Raw genomic sequence first — 16,627 nt, 5'->3', positions numbered from 1 at the left:
AATAAAATGGGTGATGAAAACCTTGGTTTACGGTGACCTAGTATATTGTTTTGAGGCAGCTATTTTCAAGCATAGTGTTGTTTAACAGAGGAATGGTTTTTTTCCCAACGTGGTTCTACACGTAATTGTAACAATGTGGTATGTTTCAGCTGTCCATATTTAAGACCTAGAAACATACGTCCTATTCTTTCGAACGGGATATCAGACTTTGGCACAGACGTCCACATGGACCCAAGGTCATTGTGTCATCACAAAACATTGGTCACCAACAGAGAATGCTTAAGCTATTTATGACATTTTAAAACAAATGTCTAAAAGGAGGAAAAGAAATGTAAACTAGAGAATGCAATTCCTGAAAAAATTGCTAGTGGGAATGCTTTATGCTGAAAAGCTGACGCTAAACTGCTATGCTGAAATGTAATGTGTAAGAAGAAAGTGAAGAATTTAGATTGAAATGATACATGAACACTGGGGGCTTGAATGTGTGATGAGTGAAGAAAAGAAAGTAAAAAGGCTTGGAAAAGCAGCAGAATATTTGAACTGCAAACTTTTGAACTAACTTGATGGTGAATGATCTGTCGCCATGGCAACGGCATTTGATGACACCCCATAATACGCTTAGATGCGTTGATGGCTGTATCGTTACCAAACCTGTGAAGTTTTGGGCCGTTTGGAACATTTTCACTGAAGTTATGAGAAAACCGTGTTTAATGCGAGCATTGTGTTGCCATGGCAACGGCATTTGAAGAAACCCCATAATTTACGTAGAGCTGTTGAGGGCTGGACCGGTGATATACAAGCGAAGTTTGGGGGACGATCGGACCGTTTCCATTGGACTTACAGCAACATCGTGCTTCATGGCGAGTGGTCTGTCACCATGGCAACGGCATTTGATGACACCCCATAATACGCTTAGATGCGTTGATGGCTGCATCGTTACCAAACCTGTGAAGTTTTGGGCCGTTTGGAACATTTTCACTGAAGTTATGAGAAAACCGCGTTTCATGGCGAGCATTGTGTTGCCATGGCAACGGCATTTGAAGAAACCCCATAATTGACGTAGAGCTGTTGAGGGCTGGACCGGTGATATACAAGCGAAGTTTGGGGGACGATCGGACCGTTTCCATTGGACTTACAGCGACATTGTGCTTCATGGCGAGTGGTCTGTCGCCATGGCAACGGCATTTGATGACACCCCATAATACGCTTAGATGCGTTGATGGCTGCATCGTTACCAAACCTGTGAAGTTTTTTTTCAAGCTACGAGATGTTTTCCTACGTTTGTCATGAAAAATGATGTCTCAGGAATGTAGGGTTTGGGCAAATTTCAAGATTTCCTACCCTCTAGCTGTGACATCACGCACTCTAGTTAATGTTAAAATCTGAAGAAAGCCTCTTTACCAAGGTCTGAACAATGTTTAATATCTCTAAAAGAATCAGATTTAAAAGTTGTGTTACACGAATAATGTCAGAAAGATGTGTAACATTTTAAAGTTGGAATGAGGTTTCTGAGTGAAAGTATGAATGAACAGTTAGCAGTTGAAGTCGCATGAAGATTGTTCAAGTCTGAAGATTTTCTCCATTGACTTCAATGGTTAAAAATGTGATGAATTATGGGACGTATCTCTGGAATTATGAAAGTTATGGATAATCCAAATGATAGCCATCGATTCCCGACCGAGCTGAACGTTTTGATGTTTGAACTGAGTTTCTGCGATGTTGAATGCAGGAGGAGAAGAGGTGCAAAATTCCGGCGGAATAATAATGATTTTGTCTGTGAATAACATATAGTGGGAATGCTGTATCAGACCCTGTTGGTCCAAGCATCGGAAATCAATACCGTTTTTTATTGTTTATAAATATATGTTTATCCTATTTAATGGTCATTGTAAAATAATGAATTTGGAAAACTTTAGAGCTGAGGTAATTGGATTATATGAAGTACAACTTTAAGATTCAGAAAGGATCTATAGCTGCTCTCTAAAGATCTGTTTCCTCAGCAGAAATTGTCTCACTTATCTGATTGAGACACATTTTATTTGTTATTCAGGGCACAACCACACATCATTGCAAGACGCAGTACAAAGGATATAGCGAAACCATAGCTTATGCCGCGTTTCCACTACACGGCCTCGCTCGGCCCCGCTCGGTATGGCTGGGCCTCGTTAGGACTGGCTCACTTTATGGCGCATTTCCATTACAGTTTAGGAACTGGGGCAGTATCTATAGTAACGCAGTGTAGGCGGAGCCGTGACGTGATCTTCAGAGGACCCCAGAAAAACAACACAGCCGTTAGCTGTTAGCACTCAGAGCTCACAGCTCCTCATATATGTTCAGAAACTAGACAAAAGTTAAACAAGTACAAACCACAGACTGCCTGTGTCATGGTGAATACAGTCGCTGCTTTATTTATGTCTGTATAGGCCGTTGTTGTGAGTGTGGACGGTCGGAGGATATACTGCGTTAGCTTAGCCAATCTCCATTTAGAAAACAAGCATTTTAAAAGGTTTTTCCCCTGCCGTCTGTCTGCAGACTTGACAAAGCATTAATTCATGGTTGTTACTAACCGGTATCAGTATGTTGTTACTTCGGCATCATTTTGAAACGTGTATTACAATTAAATCACGGTCAAATATGTCCATCTTGTTGTAGTTGTTGCCCCCTTGCCAGCGACGCTCTCTCTAGTTTAGCATACTCAGCCCGACTCAGCCTCGTTGTCTCTGGCCCTGGACCCACGATTTTATGAGGCCAGAAAAACTGTGAATTAGGACCCGCCGGCCGGTACTAGGCCGAGTGGAAACGCAACCAAAGACGGGCCGCTGACGTCACAGCCCTCTTAAACCGGGCTGCGGGCTGTAGTGGAAACGCGCCATTAGATGCTCTAACTGGCTCAGATAAAATGTCAAATAAAATGGGCCATGAAAGCTTTGTGTTTTTTGTCTTTTCTATGCGAGAGATTTCTCTCAGAAGGCAGTAGCAGGTACAGCACATATGAAAGGTCCCAAATAAAGACACAGACTGTTCTGCAGGCCTTTTTATCTAATGAGATGAACTGTGCAGTATTCCTCTGAACAAGCCAAAGATGAAAACCATATTGTCTATGTGCAACACTCACTTTGTAAATAAAATAGTTGCTCACCTCAGACCAGGAAGAATCCAAGGCCTGAGGTCTTCAATGAACTGTCCTGCTGAGATGCTGGTAAACAATGGATAAATGAATAACTCTGCTTTTTCGCTGTCCGTTTATCCAAACAAATACAACCATGCGGACGTCCCCCAATAACCCTCTGCCCATTTTATCCCCCTGTTCAGCCTTTTTTATTTACTGTACCGATCACCATCTGGATATCATTTTACAAAATCCTGGAATGCAACATTTCACAAAAAGCATTAGCAGCTCTCATTTATGCAAACCTATGATTCAAACCCAACCTCACCACTGCACAAAAATATTGTTTTTGTTCATACATTTCTTTAATTCAACTTTTGTATATAAAAAGTAAAACCTTCTTACCACTTTGAGAATGAGGGGGGAAAGAACATAGGTGGTTTATCTTGCGCTTAAGAATCTGTTGTTTATTAAAGAGTATCAAAGTTGGTTTGGTGACGTTTGGAGGTTATACAATGGTTTGCCTGCAGGATACAAAAACTAATAAAGTTTTCTTCAGTCAACATTGTTTCAAATCTGCACACAAGGAAAACATTTGATCAGAAAGTTCAAAAGTATTTTTATGACTCCAGAGGGAGCTGCATAGAGTCTGGTATGTTGCCTTTTTGATGCGCCTTATTCTAAACAGCCAGTTAGAAGCACATGTGGCGCGTTCACACCGCAGTACTTTTCCCACAAAGGTTCATGAGAACTTAGTTAATGAGAACTCTTTACGTAGTTCTGCCACCCGAAGTTCCCGGCCGGAAGTCCCCGGAGTTGGGGACTGGCTTCAGTAGAAGCTGCTGGGACTCCCAGCAGCTTCTACTGAAGCCTTCCGAGTAAATCGCCAGAACGCCGACACCTCCTCATCTCCACCGCTCCCATGTTTTCTTTTGTGTTGCCATGACTGTTCTGTACTGTAAGGATAAATACTGCAGTGCATAATTTTCAAAGCCATGTCTGAACCTTTGAGTCTGTTCTCAAATCCCACCCTCAACATGTGTTGAAGAGTGTATTACATGTTTCAGTGACAGCGTTTCTTAAACTGGACATGCATGATGAGCGGTTTGATTAAATGTCGTCCCCTGTGCAACAACAGTCACCCTTTTAAGTGACCTTTGCACATACGACACGCCCTCTGAGTGCAGCTTCTCCTTCACCATGTGTGTATGTTGTGAACTCTGGCCCTGGCAAACATTAAAGGACAAGCCCAGTGTGCTGCTATCATATGTCATATGTGGCGTGAAAAGAGAGGGCTCGAAGGGGTGGGGGTTGCTTTGGCAGAGGGGTTTAGTTTCTTTAAAAAAAAGCATCTATTCCATCGCCACCGGTTTATAATCCAGTGTGTGGATTGTGTCGGACGGTCTTTATCCGCTCTGCTGGTTGCTTCCTTGGAGAGCAGTGCAGAATGGAGCCTCCCCAGCTGGAACACTTGAGGCGGGGCAGGCGTGACAGCGCAGGTGAGCCTCTGCACAGAGCATGCCAAAACAATGCAGAAGACTCCTCGCAGTGGGTTTCTAGTTAAATGTGACATATCCAGGCCATGTATTCATACGGAGTGCAACACAGATCCAATATGAGGGTAAAAATAGACCTGTGACATATAACGCCTTGCTTTATGCAGCGAGGAAGTGACTTCCTTGTTGAGTGAAGCAACTGCTCAAGTAGCAGTCACATATAAATAGTAAGAAATAGACAGCAGGTTTAGAGAGTTGCCTGCTATTTAATGAACTCCATTGTTGCTTTTTGTATCTCACTCTCTTTCTTTGTTTATCTAATGATTTGCACACTTACACTTGCGTGAGTGATAACATGTGGAGTGATTTTATGAGACAGTTAGAGAACTAACTGCAACTCAAAACAAAAACACATTAAGATGTGATTCAGCAAGGGAATCGTCAGAAAAAGATGTCCGCTCTGAGGAGGCTTTGTAATAATAACTGGAATTTGCTTATGTTTTGTTTAGTTTTCCTAGAAAGAGTTATAACTGCTAATGTCTGTGCGTGTGCAGCCTGTGAAAGAGAGGAGAGCTGGAGAGAGTATTTGGCTTTGTGGCTGTTGTTTGGGACACACTGAACTCCTGTCAGGTCAGACGCCCAATAGAATAGCATGTACGGTACCTTATCTTAATGGTCCAACTCGAGTCAAAACAGGAAGTGGTGGTCATTAGTGCACATCGCTGCCTTTCCAAATGCTGCCCAAGAGAAACAGTCTGTTAGACTTACCGGCTAAAACCGGGTACAAGATGTTCCCCATTTGACATTGATGGATTGAGTTACATTAAGGTTTGAAATGATGTCATTAATGACCTTTTCTTTTTGGATCAGGCAGGGTATGTTCCATATGTCATACACATAAATATCTGCTGACTTTCAGAGCTGGACAAAGAAGCATTCAAAGAAAATCAAGTATAGTCTGACATTTTGAGAAATACGCTTCCCTGCTTTCTCGGGTCGGTTAAATGAGTTGATCAATATTGTTTAATTTGAAGCCATACAGTTTTTGTCAGCTTTGTATGAAGACCACACGAGATAACATTAATCAGTGTGCTTTTGAGGTGCAGATTTTGTTATCTTTGGATATAACAAGGCTGGCTGTTTTGAGTCTCTGTGCAACACAAAGTTAGCTCCTGACAGAAGCTTTATAGCTAACAGACGGACGTGAGGTATGTCTCCCCTCGTTAAACCCTCCCATCAGAAAGTGAATAGGCAATAATGTTGAACTATTCCTTTAAGTGAAGATGTTGCAGTATTACTTTCCTTCCGACGCCACTTCCTACTTATCAGGGAATAGTGTTGAACACATGTCCAACTTTCTATTTGTAAAATATGAGGTTTTCTTGCAAACTAAGTAGTCAAACTTATATAGTCAAAACATAGTTTTTATTTATAGTATCTTTGTTGCTGGCCTATATGTATAATTTGTTTCATGGTTTAACAATGTTAACCCACACATGAACTACTGTTGCTCATATAATTGCATATTATTGATATGACCCTTACCCACTCTAACCTCTTAGATTGTGCCAGATTTAAGGTATAAACTGCCCTCTTGTGGTAAAAAAGGAGACTCCCCCATCTCCACTCCACAGTTAGGTAAACAAACAGCTTGTGTAGTACCCACTATGCTCATGTGAATTCATGAGAGGATCCTCACTTTGTAATACACACAGGACTGTTTGAAGCTGTGTCGCCACAACAGGACGTGGATATGAATGTTTCTCTGCTCTCTGACATCACTACAGACAGTTTATCAGCTCCCTTAAGTCCTTAGGAATCATAAAACAGACCGAGAGCAGCATGACTTCAGGTCCTCCCCCTTCCACCAAGTGCTTCTCCTTGGCAACAGTCAGCTGACCTGCAGTAGGTAGAGTTCAGTGAAGCACACAAAGATCACAGAGCGTGCGCTGTCCGTCGCTCACGCTCAATCATGGCTCTCAGCGTGAACAGAGAGCAGAAAAAACTCACACAGACTCCTCTGCTTAAGATCTGGGTGCCATGGGTTGGCTGCAACTTGAACCGCAGGAGAGGATGTAAGTGCAGCTTGAATAGAAGAAGAAGAAGCATCTATTTTGTGTTGCTGCTGTTTGTTCTTTTTCTAATAACTCATGTCTGTTTAAGTGTTTCTTTTCTAAAACTTCCAGCAGTCATTGGTATGTTTCAATGTGCTGAATCCTTCATGTTTAAGCTCCTGTGAGGGCTGCAGAGAGACAGACAGTAGACTCAGTCATGGGCCTCTCTGTTCACCGTCTGACGTGGGCCTTTTGAGCATTTTCCTGACACAGTGTACTCCATTCATAATCCCACGGCCTGGAGGCTCTCCCTGTTCTGTATAGTCACACACTGGACCATCCGGGTACTTTGTGCAACCCTGCAGTCTGCCTTTATAATGCAGTTTTTTAGACGGACAAGCATTCAACAACTGCGTAATGACTAAACCAATTTAACAGAAGGCTGATGCTCTTATGCTGACTGATGTGTCACAGTAATGCTTACATTTTTAGCAGCATTCAGTGACTATAGCTACATGTTAATGCATTTGTCTTCCATCAGCCTCGGTGCCTCAGTTCTGCAACTCTCCCACGATGATTGTGATGGTGGGGCTGCCAGCCAGAGGGAAGACGTACATCTCCAAGAAGCTAACTCGCTACCTGAACTGGATCGGAGTGCCTACAAAATGTCAGTGACAGTGAATCCTGTTGAAATCTGTGAATGAGACAAGAAGTGTTTCATGTTTAAAGTGTATTGGATCATCAAACATTCAACATAAGTTTTTCTTGCCCTAAAAAGGAATATGGGTTTTTTTCTAATCTCTGTTTCCATTATTTAACTAGCGTTTAACGTGGGCCAGTACCGGAGGGAGGCTGTGAAGATCTACAAGGACTTTGAGTTCTTTAATCCCGAAAATGAGGAGGCCATGAAGATACGCAAGTAAGAAGGACGGTTGATGTAAAAACAGATGTTTATAATTAAGTTTGATATGGTCTGATTTGTCTACATCTGTCATTATTCTTGCCACCTTCATTATTCTCCCATATTGTTGCAGTTTTTGCTCCTTTGCCCATCAGAGTTTCTCCTCTCTTTTAGGGCCTGTGCATCAGCCGCTCTCAAAGATGTTGCTGCGTACTTCTCAAAGGAACAGGGACAAGCTGCTGTGAGTAAGAGGACAACTGAAACTGTCCCTCTTATTACAATTAAACATAATGAATAATTCATTTTGTATGTATGTCTTACTCATGACTTATACAGTCAGTTATCCCTGAGATAAAAAGTGCACTCCACACCTTGATGTTTTTCTCCAGGTATTTGATGCCACCAACACCACCAGGGAGCGGAGGGCAGTCATCCTGAGTTATGCGAAAGAGAGGGGCTACAAAGTGAGTTTAAACATGCATGTGACATTTTGGGTGAAATGTGCTTATTCTGTTTCTTGCCAAGAGATGCATGAAAAGATTGTTAACACATCTTTCTGTTTAATTTGAATTTAGAGCTAGCAGGTCGTTCTCTTAGTTTAGCACAAAGACTGGGGGAATAGCTTCTAAAATGTAATACTATACCTTTAGGAAGAAGAATCAAATACACAAACACATGGTCACAATGGGAAAAAAGAAAATATATGTTTTATTTCTTCCTGTATTCAGGTGTTCTTTGTGGAATCAATCTGTGATGACCCGGAAATCATTGCAGAGAATATTAAGGTCAGTCGATGATAATGTTTTTCTTTTTTATTCTAAATGTTTGCAGATACTGTAGGGATGTAGTTTTCATAATTACAATTTAAAACGGTCTTTTCTTTTCAGCAAGTGAAACTGGGGAGTCCAGATTACGTGGATCGTGACGAAGACGAGGCGATGAAAGACTTCAGCCAGCGCATCGACTGTTACAAGTCCAGCTACATGCCCATCGACGATGAGAAGGACAGGTACTGACCCATGATGCATTTCTTCCTGTGAGATTAAAACAATACTCTGTAAAAACAGTATTTGTTTTACCTTTAAACCGGGACAAATTCATTTAAAGGTCCCCTATTATACAGTTTTTCTTCAATATATTATAAGTCTCATATATACACAAAAAATGTCTCTGAAGTGTTTGGCTCGAAATACCAAACAGATCATTGCAGCCATACTTGCCAACCCTCCCGATTTTCACGGGAGACTCCCGATTTCATTGCCCTCTCCCGGTTTCCTCCCGGGGTCATATTTCTCCCGCATTTCTCCCGATTTCTGACAAAATCAGATTTACTCACGACTGTTTCCACTCTGACTTTAATACAGCTACACCATTGTTTGGTTTCCATGGTAGCGCGTCTCTTTAGTAGCGTGCGCAACTGAAAGTCTGTGGTTTTGAAATTCTCCCGATTTCTGAGGTCTCAAGGCATAATCCCCTCTGTTTCAGCCCTGTTTCAAAAGTGCTGATTCTCTGCCTGTTACTTTAGATGAAAATAAGGAGCCACTCCCCACGCCCCTCGGAGAGATATTTGGTTAAAAAGAACACAATGGTGCTCTAGGAGGAGATTCAGGTGATAAGGTGGGGGGGGGGGTGATTGGCTAATGGTTACACAAGCCAAATAAAACGTTATGACATCATAAAGTGGCCAAAATCTGATCAGCTCATTTTCAGACAGGTTTTTATATAAATGGATCAGGACAAAAAGAGAGAGAATCTTTTTTCCTGAAACTTTCAGAATCTCTTTACACCGAGGGGACACATGTTTATGTATAAAAGACATGAAAAAGTGGATTTTACATAATAGGTGAACGTTAATCGTTTGTTTTCCCCAATTCTGACTTAAAACAGGAACTTGTCCTACATCAAGATCTTCGACGTGGGCAGCCGGTACCTGGTGAACCGGGTCCAGGACCACATCCAGAGCCGGATCGTGTATTACCTCATGAACATCCACGTCACCCCGAGGTCCATCTACCTGAGCCGCCACGGAGAGAGCGAGCTCAACCTGTCAGGTCGTATCGGGGGGGACTCCGGGCTGTCGCCTAGAGGACACAAGGTGAGGAGATTATACGACATTCAAGATTTCAAAGATTTAAAGGTTTTATTGTCATATGCACATAAGCTACAGTATAGAAATGGCAATGAAATTCTTCTGACCTGAGCTCCTCCAACAATCCAACATATATAATAAAATACAAAAATACAAAATAAAAAGTAGTGCAAAATGTCTATAAACATGTCAATAGAATATGGGATATGTACATCTGTGGATGACTGAATTCATTTGAAGCAGTAACACCACACTGCACAAATGCTCCTTTTTAAATGTTACTTAAAGGGGACCTATCATGCAAAATGCACTTTTGTACGTCTTTTATACATGAATATGTGTCCCCAGTGTTCCAGGGAACTCACCAAGTGTCAGAAAACACAACCCTCTCTATTTTCCTCCATACCCAAATCTCTAAAAAAGGGGCTGCAACGGATCTGATAAAAACTGATCCAGATTTGAATACTGTCCTGACGTCAGGACAGTGGCGCTACGGCTATTGGGCCAACTCCACCAATCAGGAGGAGACAGCCACGGCCATTGCCGTTCGAAAGCGCTGGAGACGCTGTAGTACATATGCCAGGCCTGTAGATGGTGCTGTTCTCACTGAATCAGCCCTTGCTAAAACAGAGCTAAAAAATGTCAAATTGAGCGAAATGAGGCATGGCTAAAATGCATGATCTGTTTGGTATTTTGAAAAAAAAAGTATAAATATGCCTTATATAGGTATGGTCCTACACTATATTATTCAAATATAGCATGATAGTTCCACTTTAAATGTCCCCTATTATGCAAAATGCTGTTTTTAATGTCTTTGATACAGATATATGTCTCCCCTGTGACTCAGAAAGCACGATAAAAGCAAGATATTACTGTTGTATTAGGTTAAGATGGAGCTGATCAGACCAAAACTAAATATTATTTTTGTTATGAAATAATTGCTTAATATTTCCTCCATTCATTTATGAATTGCTTGGTTGGAGTTAATGATCTCAAAAACTCAAACATCTAATTCATTACAAATAAAAAATGTTTAAAAGAAGTAAAAAAACAGCAAATCATGTTAAAGTTTAATCCTTTCTTGCAAACTGTATAATAACATGTTTATATTCCACTTAATGTTTCCAGTATGCGAAGGGTTTGGCGACCTTCATCAGTGATCAGAACATCAAGGAGCTGAAGGTGTGGACGAGTCACATGAAGAGGACCATCCAGACCGCCGAGGCTCTGGGGGTCCCGTACGAGCAGTGGAAGGCTCTCAATGAGATAGACGCTGTGAGTTCATTCATAATAAATGATTAGGCTTCATTTTATGTTTTTCAAATGTGCAGTCATGGTTGAATGAATTAGCTCTTCAAATCATTACGTTGACTTTCGAGCTGTAAAGCTAGCCTTTTTAAAGAGGCCCTATTACTGTATGCTTTTTGGGGTTCTCCCTTTTCTGTTGTATGTTAGTTTTGCATCTAAATGGTCTGCAAAGGCTACAAATCCCAAAGTTGCCTCCAGGGGGAGTTTCTCTCCCACACACTTTGTTTGCTTCTGTATAAATAGTGACATCACATTGTAACACTCGCGCTTCTAACACATTGTACGTGATAGGCTAAGGGGTTGACCAATCACAACTGAGCCGGCCAGCTAACCAATCAGAGCAGACTGGGCTCTGGTTTCAGACAGAGGGTGAAAAGAGGTGCTGCAGCACAGGCAGTATGAGAAAAATAAAGAGCTTTTTGAGCATTAAAGCATGGAGACATGTCACAGAAGATGATATAAATATGAACCTGAAAATGAGCATAATAGGCCCCTTTAATGGTTATTTTCATGTTTTTGTTTTCTCACAAAGGGTGTGTGTGAGGAGTTAACCTACGAAGAGATTCAGGAGAATTTACCAGAAGAGTTTGCTCTGAGAGACCAGGACAAGTATCGTTATCGTTACCCAAAGGGGGAGGTGAGTGCTCCGATGAATATACTCGAGACTTGTTTCATTAAACCATTATAGTATCAGTGTGAGCTGCACGTGTTGCTGCCCATTCAACCACAGTCTGACCTGTTCGGTGAGCAGCTCTACTGATGCAATTTGGTGTTTAAGAGAATATTTCAACATTTTGGGAAAATAAGCTTTTTTCTATCGTAGAATCGCGTGCAGAAATGGGGCCGAAATCAAACCCTGTGCCGGTATTGGACATGCGCTGTAACTATTCGGCTAAATTTGAAAAATGTATATCCTGCTGAGTAGATTGTTCTCTAATGTACACCATCAGGCCCGCCCCTCCCTACACGCCTCATCTTGCGGAGGGAGTCTCATCTGATGCGCAAATGCGGCGCAATCAACATAACTTTGCGTGGGGCCACAAGTTGGCCAGGGGCAGCCCTGTACACCATAAGGAATATATTTTAAATAATTTGTATTCATTTGAATCTGCAAAGTTTCTTGTAATTGAAGTTATCAAGTACATTAACTATAAAAAAAGTACAATATTGGTAGTGTAGTATGAAGCAGCATAAAATGTAAATCCTGTCGTACAGTACTTGAGCAAGTATACTCAGTAACTTTACATACCTGCAAACAAGATAAAACATGGTCGTTAGTGAGATTTAGAATTTCTTGCAGCTTCATATTTAACAGAGAATTTCGCCTTGCTGAATCGGCACTTTTCCCACCCAGACGTCTCCTTCCAGACACGATCATCATAAGAGAGTCTGAGTAGAGTCAGGTCGGGTCAGTTCATAGCGTGCCTACATCAAGTGGACTGAGAGGATATGATAGAATGAGTCTGTTTGAATTATTGATAAACTCTTTAATAATTTTGTCCTCTTTTCCAGTCCTATGAGGACCTCGTCCATCGTCTGGAGCCGGTGATCATGGAGCTGGAAAGGCAGGAAAATGTTCTGGTGATCTGCCACCAAGCTGTGTTTCGCTGCCTGCTGGCCTACTTTGTAAACAAACCTGCAGGTACACAAATCCAGGCCTCAAAACATAATCTGACACAGAAGTATGTCACATTGTTTTCAATACCACAAACGACTGCTACCTATTTAATTTAAAACTGCACGGCTCTTCCACTTCAAATTATGATTAACTGCACATATTTCATTTTTTAGAGTCATTTGTCTCACTCTTATTGTACTTACATGTTTTTATAGAAATATTTATTGTAATATTATGTTTTTATTGTTTTCAAAACAGTTCTATATTTGCTCCTTTTTACAATTGTTTACCAAAGCAAATTCCTTTTAAGACAGAAACCTGATTCTGATTATTATTATTTCTTTCCTCTGAAGCTGAGCTGCCTTATCTCAGATGCCCTCTCCACACTGTGCTCAAACTCACACCAATAGCTTACGGTACGTGGTAAATCCTAAAGTGTGTGACATTTCCATATCTCAGTAAACTTCTCCCTAACAGTCTCACTTTCTCTCCTAATTTCAGGCTGTAAAGTCGAGTCATTTTCCCTCAACATTGAAGCAGTCAACACACACAGAGAGAGGCCAGTGGTAAGTTTCCACAAGCACACCATTTTTATAATAGCACACAGATCTGTCATAATAGATACTTAGCTTTGCCAACTATTGGTCTGCGGTACATTACATACGTCTGATGGCAGGCATTAATGTTAGGTCATTTGTATGTGTAGATGAAATATATATGTATAGGAGTGGGGAGTGAACAGAAATGTGGCTGAACAGCTTTTGTTTTTTCATATTAGGATGATTTGAAACAAAAAATATAGGCTTAAAAGTGTGAATATGTAACTTTTGTGAAAAGAGGTATCAATATCTTCCTCATAAAAAGTTATTTATGTTGTTGCTCCAAAAACTTCACTTGTGTTCTCTAATGTTTGCATAATAGATGATGTGGGATTGACAACAGTTTCTTACTTTTTGCCCCTTGTCTATTTGTGCTACTCTTACTTTACATTTGAACATGTTACAAATTGTCGTGCGGATTTCTTTCAACTATATTGAGAAAAAACACATTTATGTCATTTTATCCTGTAATTGCCAATTGTGGCCAAAGTGGTCACTGTTGTACAGAATTCCTACAGAATAAACAGCTAGAGCAGGGGTCTGCAACCGTTTTGATCAAAAGAGCCATTTTGCCCCCTTTTCCACCAATTTCTTTTGTCTCTGGAGCCGCAAAACATATTTGATAGCTGCTTGATAGCTTATACAGTTGTATATATTGTATATCATAGACAAAAACTACAGTTCTTTTGCATTTATTATTTATTACATTATAGAAAACTGTTAACCTCTAATAATAAACAAAGAACTCTTATACAGTAAGGAGAATAAAAACAAATACACAGGCCTACTTTAAAATAAATCGACACAGCACTTGGGGAGTCCTCTGCACATTTGAAGAAAATGAATATAATTAATATTGACCCACTTTGAAATAAATAAAACCTATAGCTGCACCCTAAAAAGAGTTAACTGATTGAATTATGACTGAAGATCGTCAGCTGTCTTCCTCTTCCGTGTTTTTCCTCCAATACGTAAAGGCTGCAGCACCTTTGACAACTTCTCTCCACATATCAAACATCCCGGTAAACCAGCATCGTTTGCTGTGAAACCAGATAACTCTGTCCACGCAGAATTAAACCCTCTGTGTTCCTCCGATACTTTTATTTTCTTTGATTTATCCATAGTTCGCTCATCGAGCCCGGGGTCAGGTTATTCACCTGCTGGCGCGGGACCGTCGCAGGATATGACGCATATTTTAGTTGACCTAATTAAAACCGTTTTTTTTATTTTATTTATGTGTCACAGATGTGACTCAAAATACAAGATACGAAACATTTTCAACCGTGCAACAACATTTAAATAGTCCTACAAATACTTTTATTTTATTTCCTTGTTATTTTTGTCCAAGCTCAAGGGAGCCAGAGCAGAGGGTAGAGCCGCGGGTTGCCGACCCCTGAGCTCGAGGAATTATATCATCAGAATCTGTTTTCATAGTAAAATAAATATTTATTCACAGAGACTGCAAGTTAAAGTTAAAGTTAAAGGCAAATTGTTTTAAGATTGATTATTTATCTTGAGATGTCTCACAACCACAATTTATTTTATTCCTTTGGTTTATTTGACAGGGACAATATTATGTACATCTTTATGTAGATTACATTTAAATAAGGGTTGAAGTATATTCCTAATTCATATATTCTTTAACACACCACATACAGAAAACATTTCTAAATGAATGGGTCGTACGGGTTTGGGTTTTTTATGGACTCAGTATTTGTGTTTCTTTTGCAGAATGTCGACATCAACAGAAACCCTGAGGAGGCTCTGCAGACCGTACCTGACCACATATGAATGCTGTGTTGTGAGAAAAAGACTACAGACACATGAAACTGGACGTGTTGCTACATATTAGCTTCACTAAATATAAGAGATGCACTCCGGAGAAAGGGTAGGCTTTAAAGCAGAGTAGAAATGGGACTAAATGTTCACTACCAGAAAAAATCACACAGACTCCTGCTGCACCGACTCAACAGGATATTCTGTTTGAAGCGTGACTGTGAAACCTTCATGTGTCTTATCTGACTGGAGTTTGCTCCTTTTTTTTTTAAATGTCACATTGTTTACGAAATAAGATTTACAAGTAATACTAATGCACTATGTTTTAACACTTACAGAAAAACACTTAAAAAGATGTGTAAAAGTTGTAACACGTGTAACCATTGCACGGATTATGTGTTGTTGATAATCTAATTATAAAGGTGGGTCAGCCCCGTGGACAGCACCCAAACAAACAAAACATGTTGTTGTTGATTCTGGCACTTGACTTGAAGGTTAGGTAGTAGATAAGACGACAAGATTCAAAGTTGTATTGTCATGAGTATCTTCAGTTTTGGTAATGAAAATAGTCCATGGCTCCTTCAAAAGTAAAATAGAGAAGACATTACACGGTGCATTATGGAATGTTTTAAATAGGGCTGCACCATAATCTGCTTTTTCTAGTTTTCACTTTCCTGTAGTGTGTTATTTAGGTTTGTGTGCATGTTAATGGTCTGCAAAGGCTTAAATCCCAAAGTTCCCTCCAGAGGGAGTTCTATTGGCTAGCGCTCCAACACATTGTACGTGATAGGCTAAGGGTCGGGAGATCTCTGTGCGGTTGACCAATCACAACAGAGCTAACCAATCAGAGCAGACTGGTCTCTGGTTTCAGACGGAGGGTGAAGAGAGGTGCTGCAGCACAGGCAGTATGAGGAAAATAAAGAGCTTTTTGAACATTTAAGCAAGGAGACATGTCACAGTAGTGGCACAAAATACGAAAATAAACTAAGACTTGTTTTTAAGTTGTTTTTCAGAAACTAAATCCACTTTACGAGTCCTGTTGGTGTTGGTTTGGCAGCTCTCTTATGTTTTTAATCCTCCCACAGAGAAGCCAAAACTAAATTTAACAAACTGATTTCACAACAGACCAATGAACTGTTCCACTCGGCAGATAATGGGTCTTTGTGAAAGCGCTCTGGGGGAATAGGAAACTCACATTTGGGAGTAATTTAAGGAATAAAACTCAGACTGGAGCATTTTAACTCAGAGAGGAGGAGGGGGAGGTGTTTTGGTAGTGGGGTAATTTCCCAAAATAGCAGAGCAGGGGTTAATAATCCCTCATTTCTGGTGCACCTCAGTGGCAGCAGGACGTGAAACTTCCAGTAGGCACACACTCAAACTGGCAGCTGCTCTCCTCACACACAGCGGGACAACTTTCTGACTGAACTTCACACCTTTTTGGAGATTTTCTTTTCCCTTTTTTCACCACACGTGACGGATGTTTATCAGAACATATTTCATCTATCACTGCAGAGGAGCCGTTTAAAATAATCCGAGGTGAGGGAGGGGAGAGAGACTGCCCCTTGCAGAAAATAACTTTCTGTGTAAAATGTGAGGTATGTGCACAGCGTCCTGCTGCACACGCTGCCTCAGTCCCGCGGACACCGTGAGTTCACTGCATCTTGGAGGACTGGAACC

General features: G+C 40.8%; 1 protein-coding gene across 2 annotated transcripts; it reads left to right on the top strand.

The window, feature by feature from the left end:
* Positions 1-4,401: 4,401 nt before the first annotated feature.
* pfkfb1 (6-phosphofructo-2-kinase/fructose-2,6-biphosphatase 1) lies at positions 4,402-15,396 on the top strand. 2 transcript variants are annotated; one of them, XM_034131650.1, is made up of 14 exons: positions 4,402-4,608; positions 7,201-7,326; positions 7,482-7,578; positions 7,735-7,801; positions 7,950-8,024; positions 8,289-8,345; positions 8,448-8,569; positions 9,448-9,655; positions 10,778-10,924; positions 11,490-11,594; positions 12,470-12,599; positions 12,929-12,991; positions 13,077-13,141; positions 14,906-15,396. In XM_034131650.1, exons 1-14 carry the CDS (start codon positions 4,557-4,559, stop codon positions 14,963-14,965), a joined length of 1,374 nt encoding a protein of 457 aa, XP_033987541.1. In that variant the 5' UTR covers positions 4,402-4,556; the 3' UTR covers positions 14,966-15,396. The 2 variants fall into 2 exon arrangements, with proteins under 2 accessions (XP_033987541.1, XP_033987540.1); XM_034131649.1 differs by lacking the exon at positions 4,402-4,608 and adding an exon at positions 6,539-6,680.
* Positions 15,397-16,627: the final 1,231 nt, after the last annotated feature.

Source organism: Trematomus bernacchii, unplaced genomic scaffold (genome assembly GCF_902827165.1).
Source record: "Trematomus bernacchii unplaced genomic scaffold, fTreBer1.1, whole genome shotgun sequence".
Lineage (NCBI taxonomy): Eukaryota > Metazoa > Chordata > Actinopteri > Perciformes > Nototheniidae > Trematomus > Trematomus bernacchii.
Note: the sequence above shows the minus strand (reverse complement) of the source record. Positions and strands in the feature narration are given on the sequence as shown.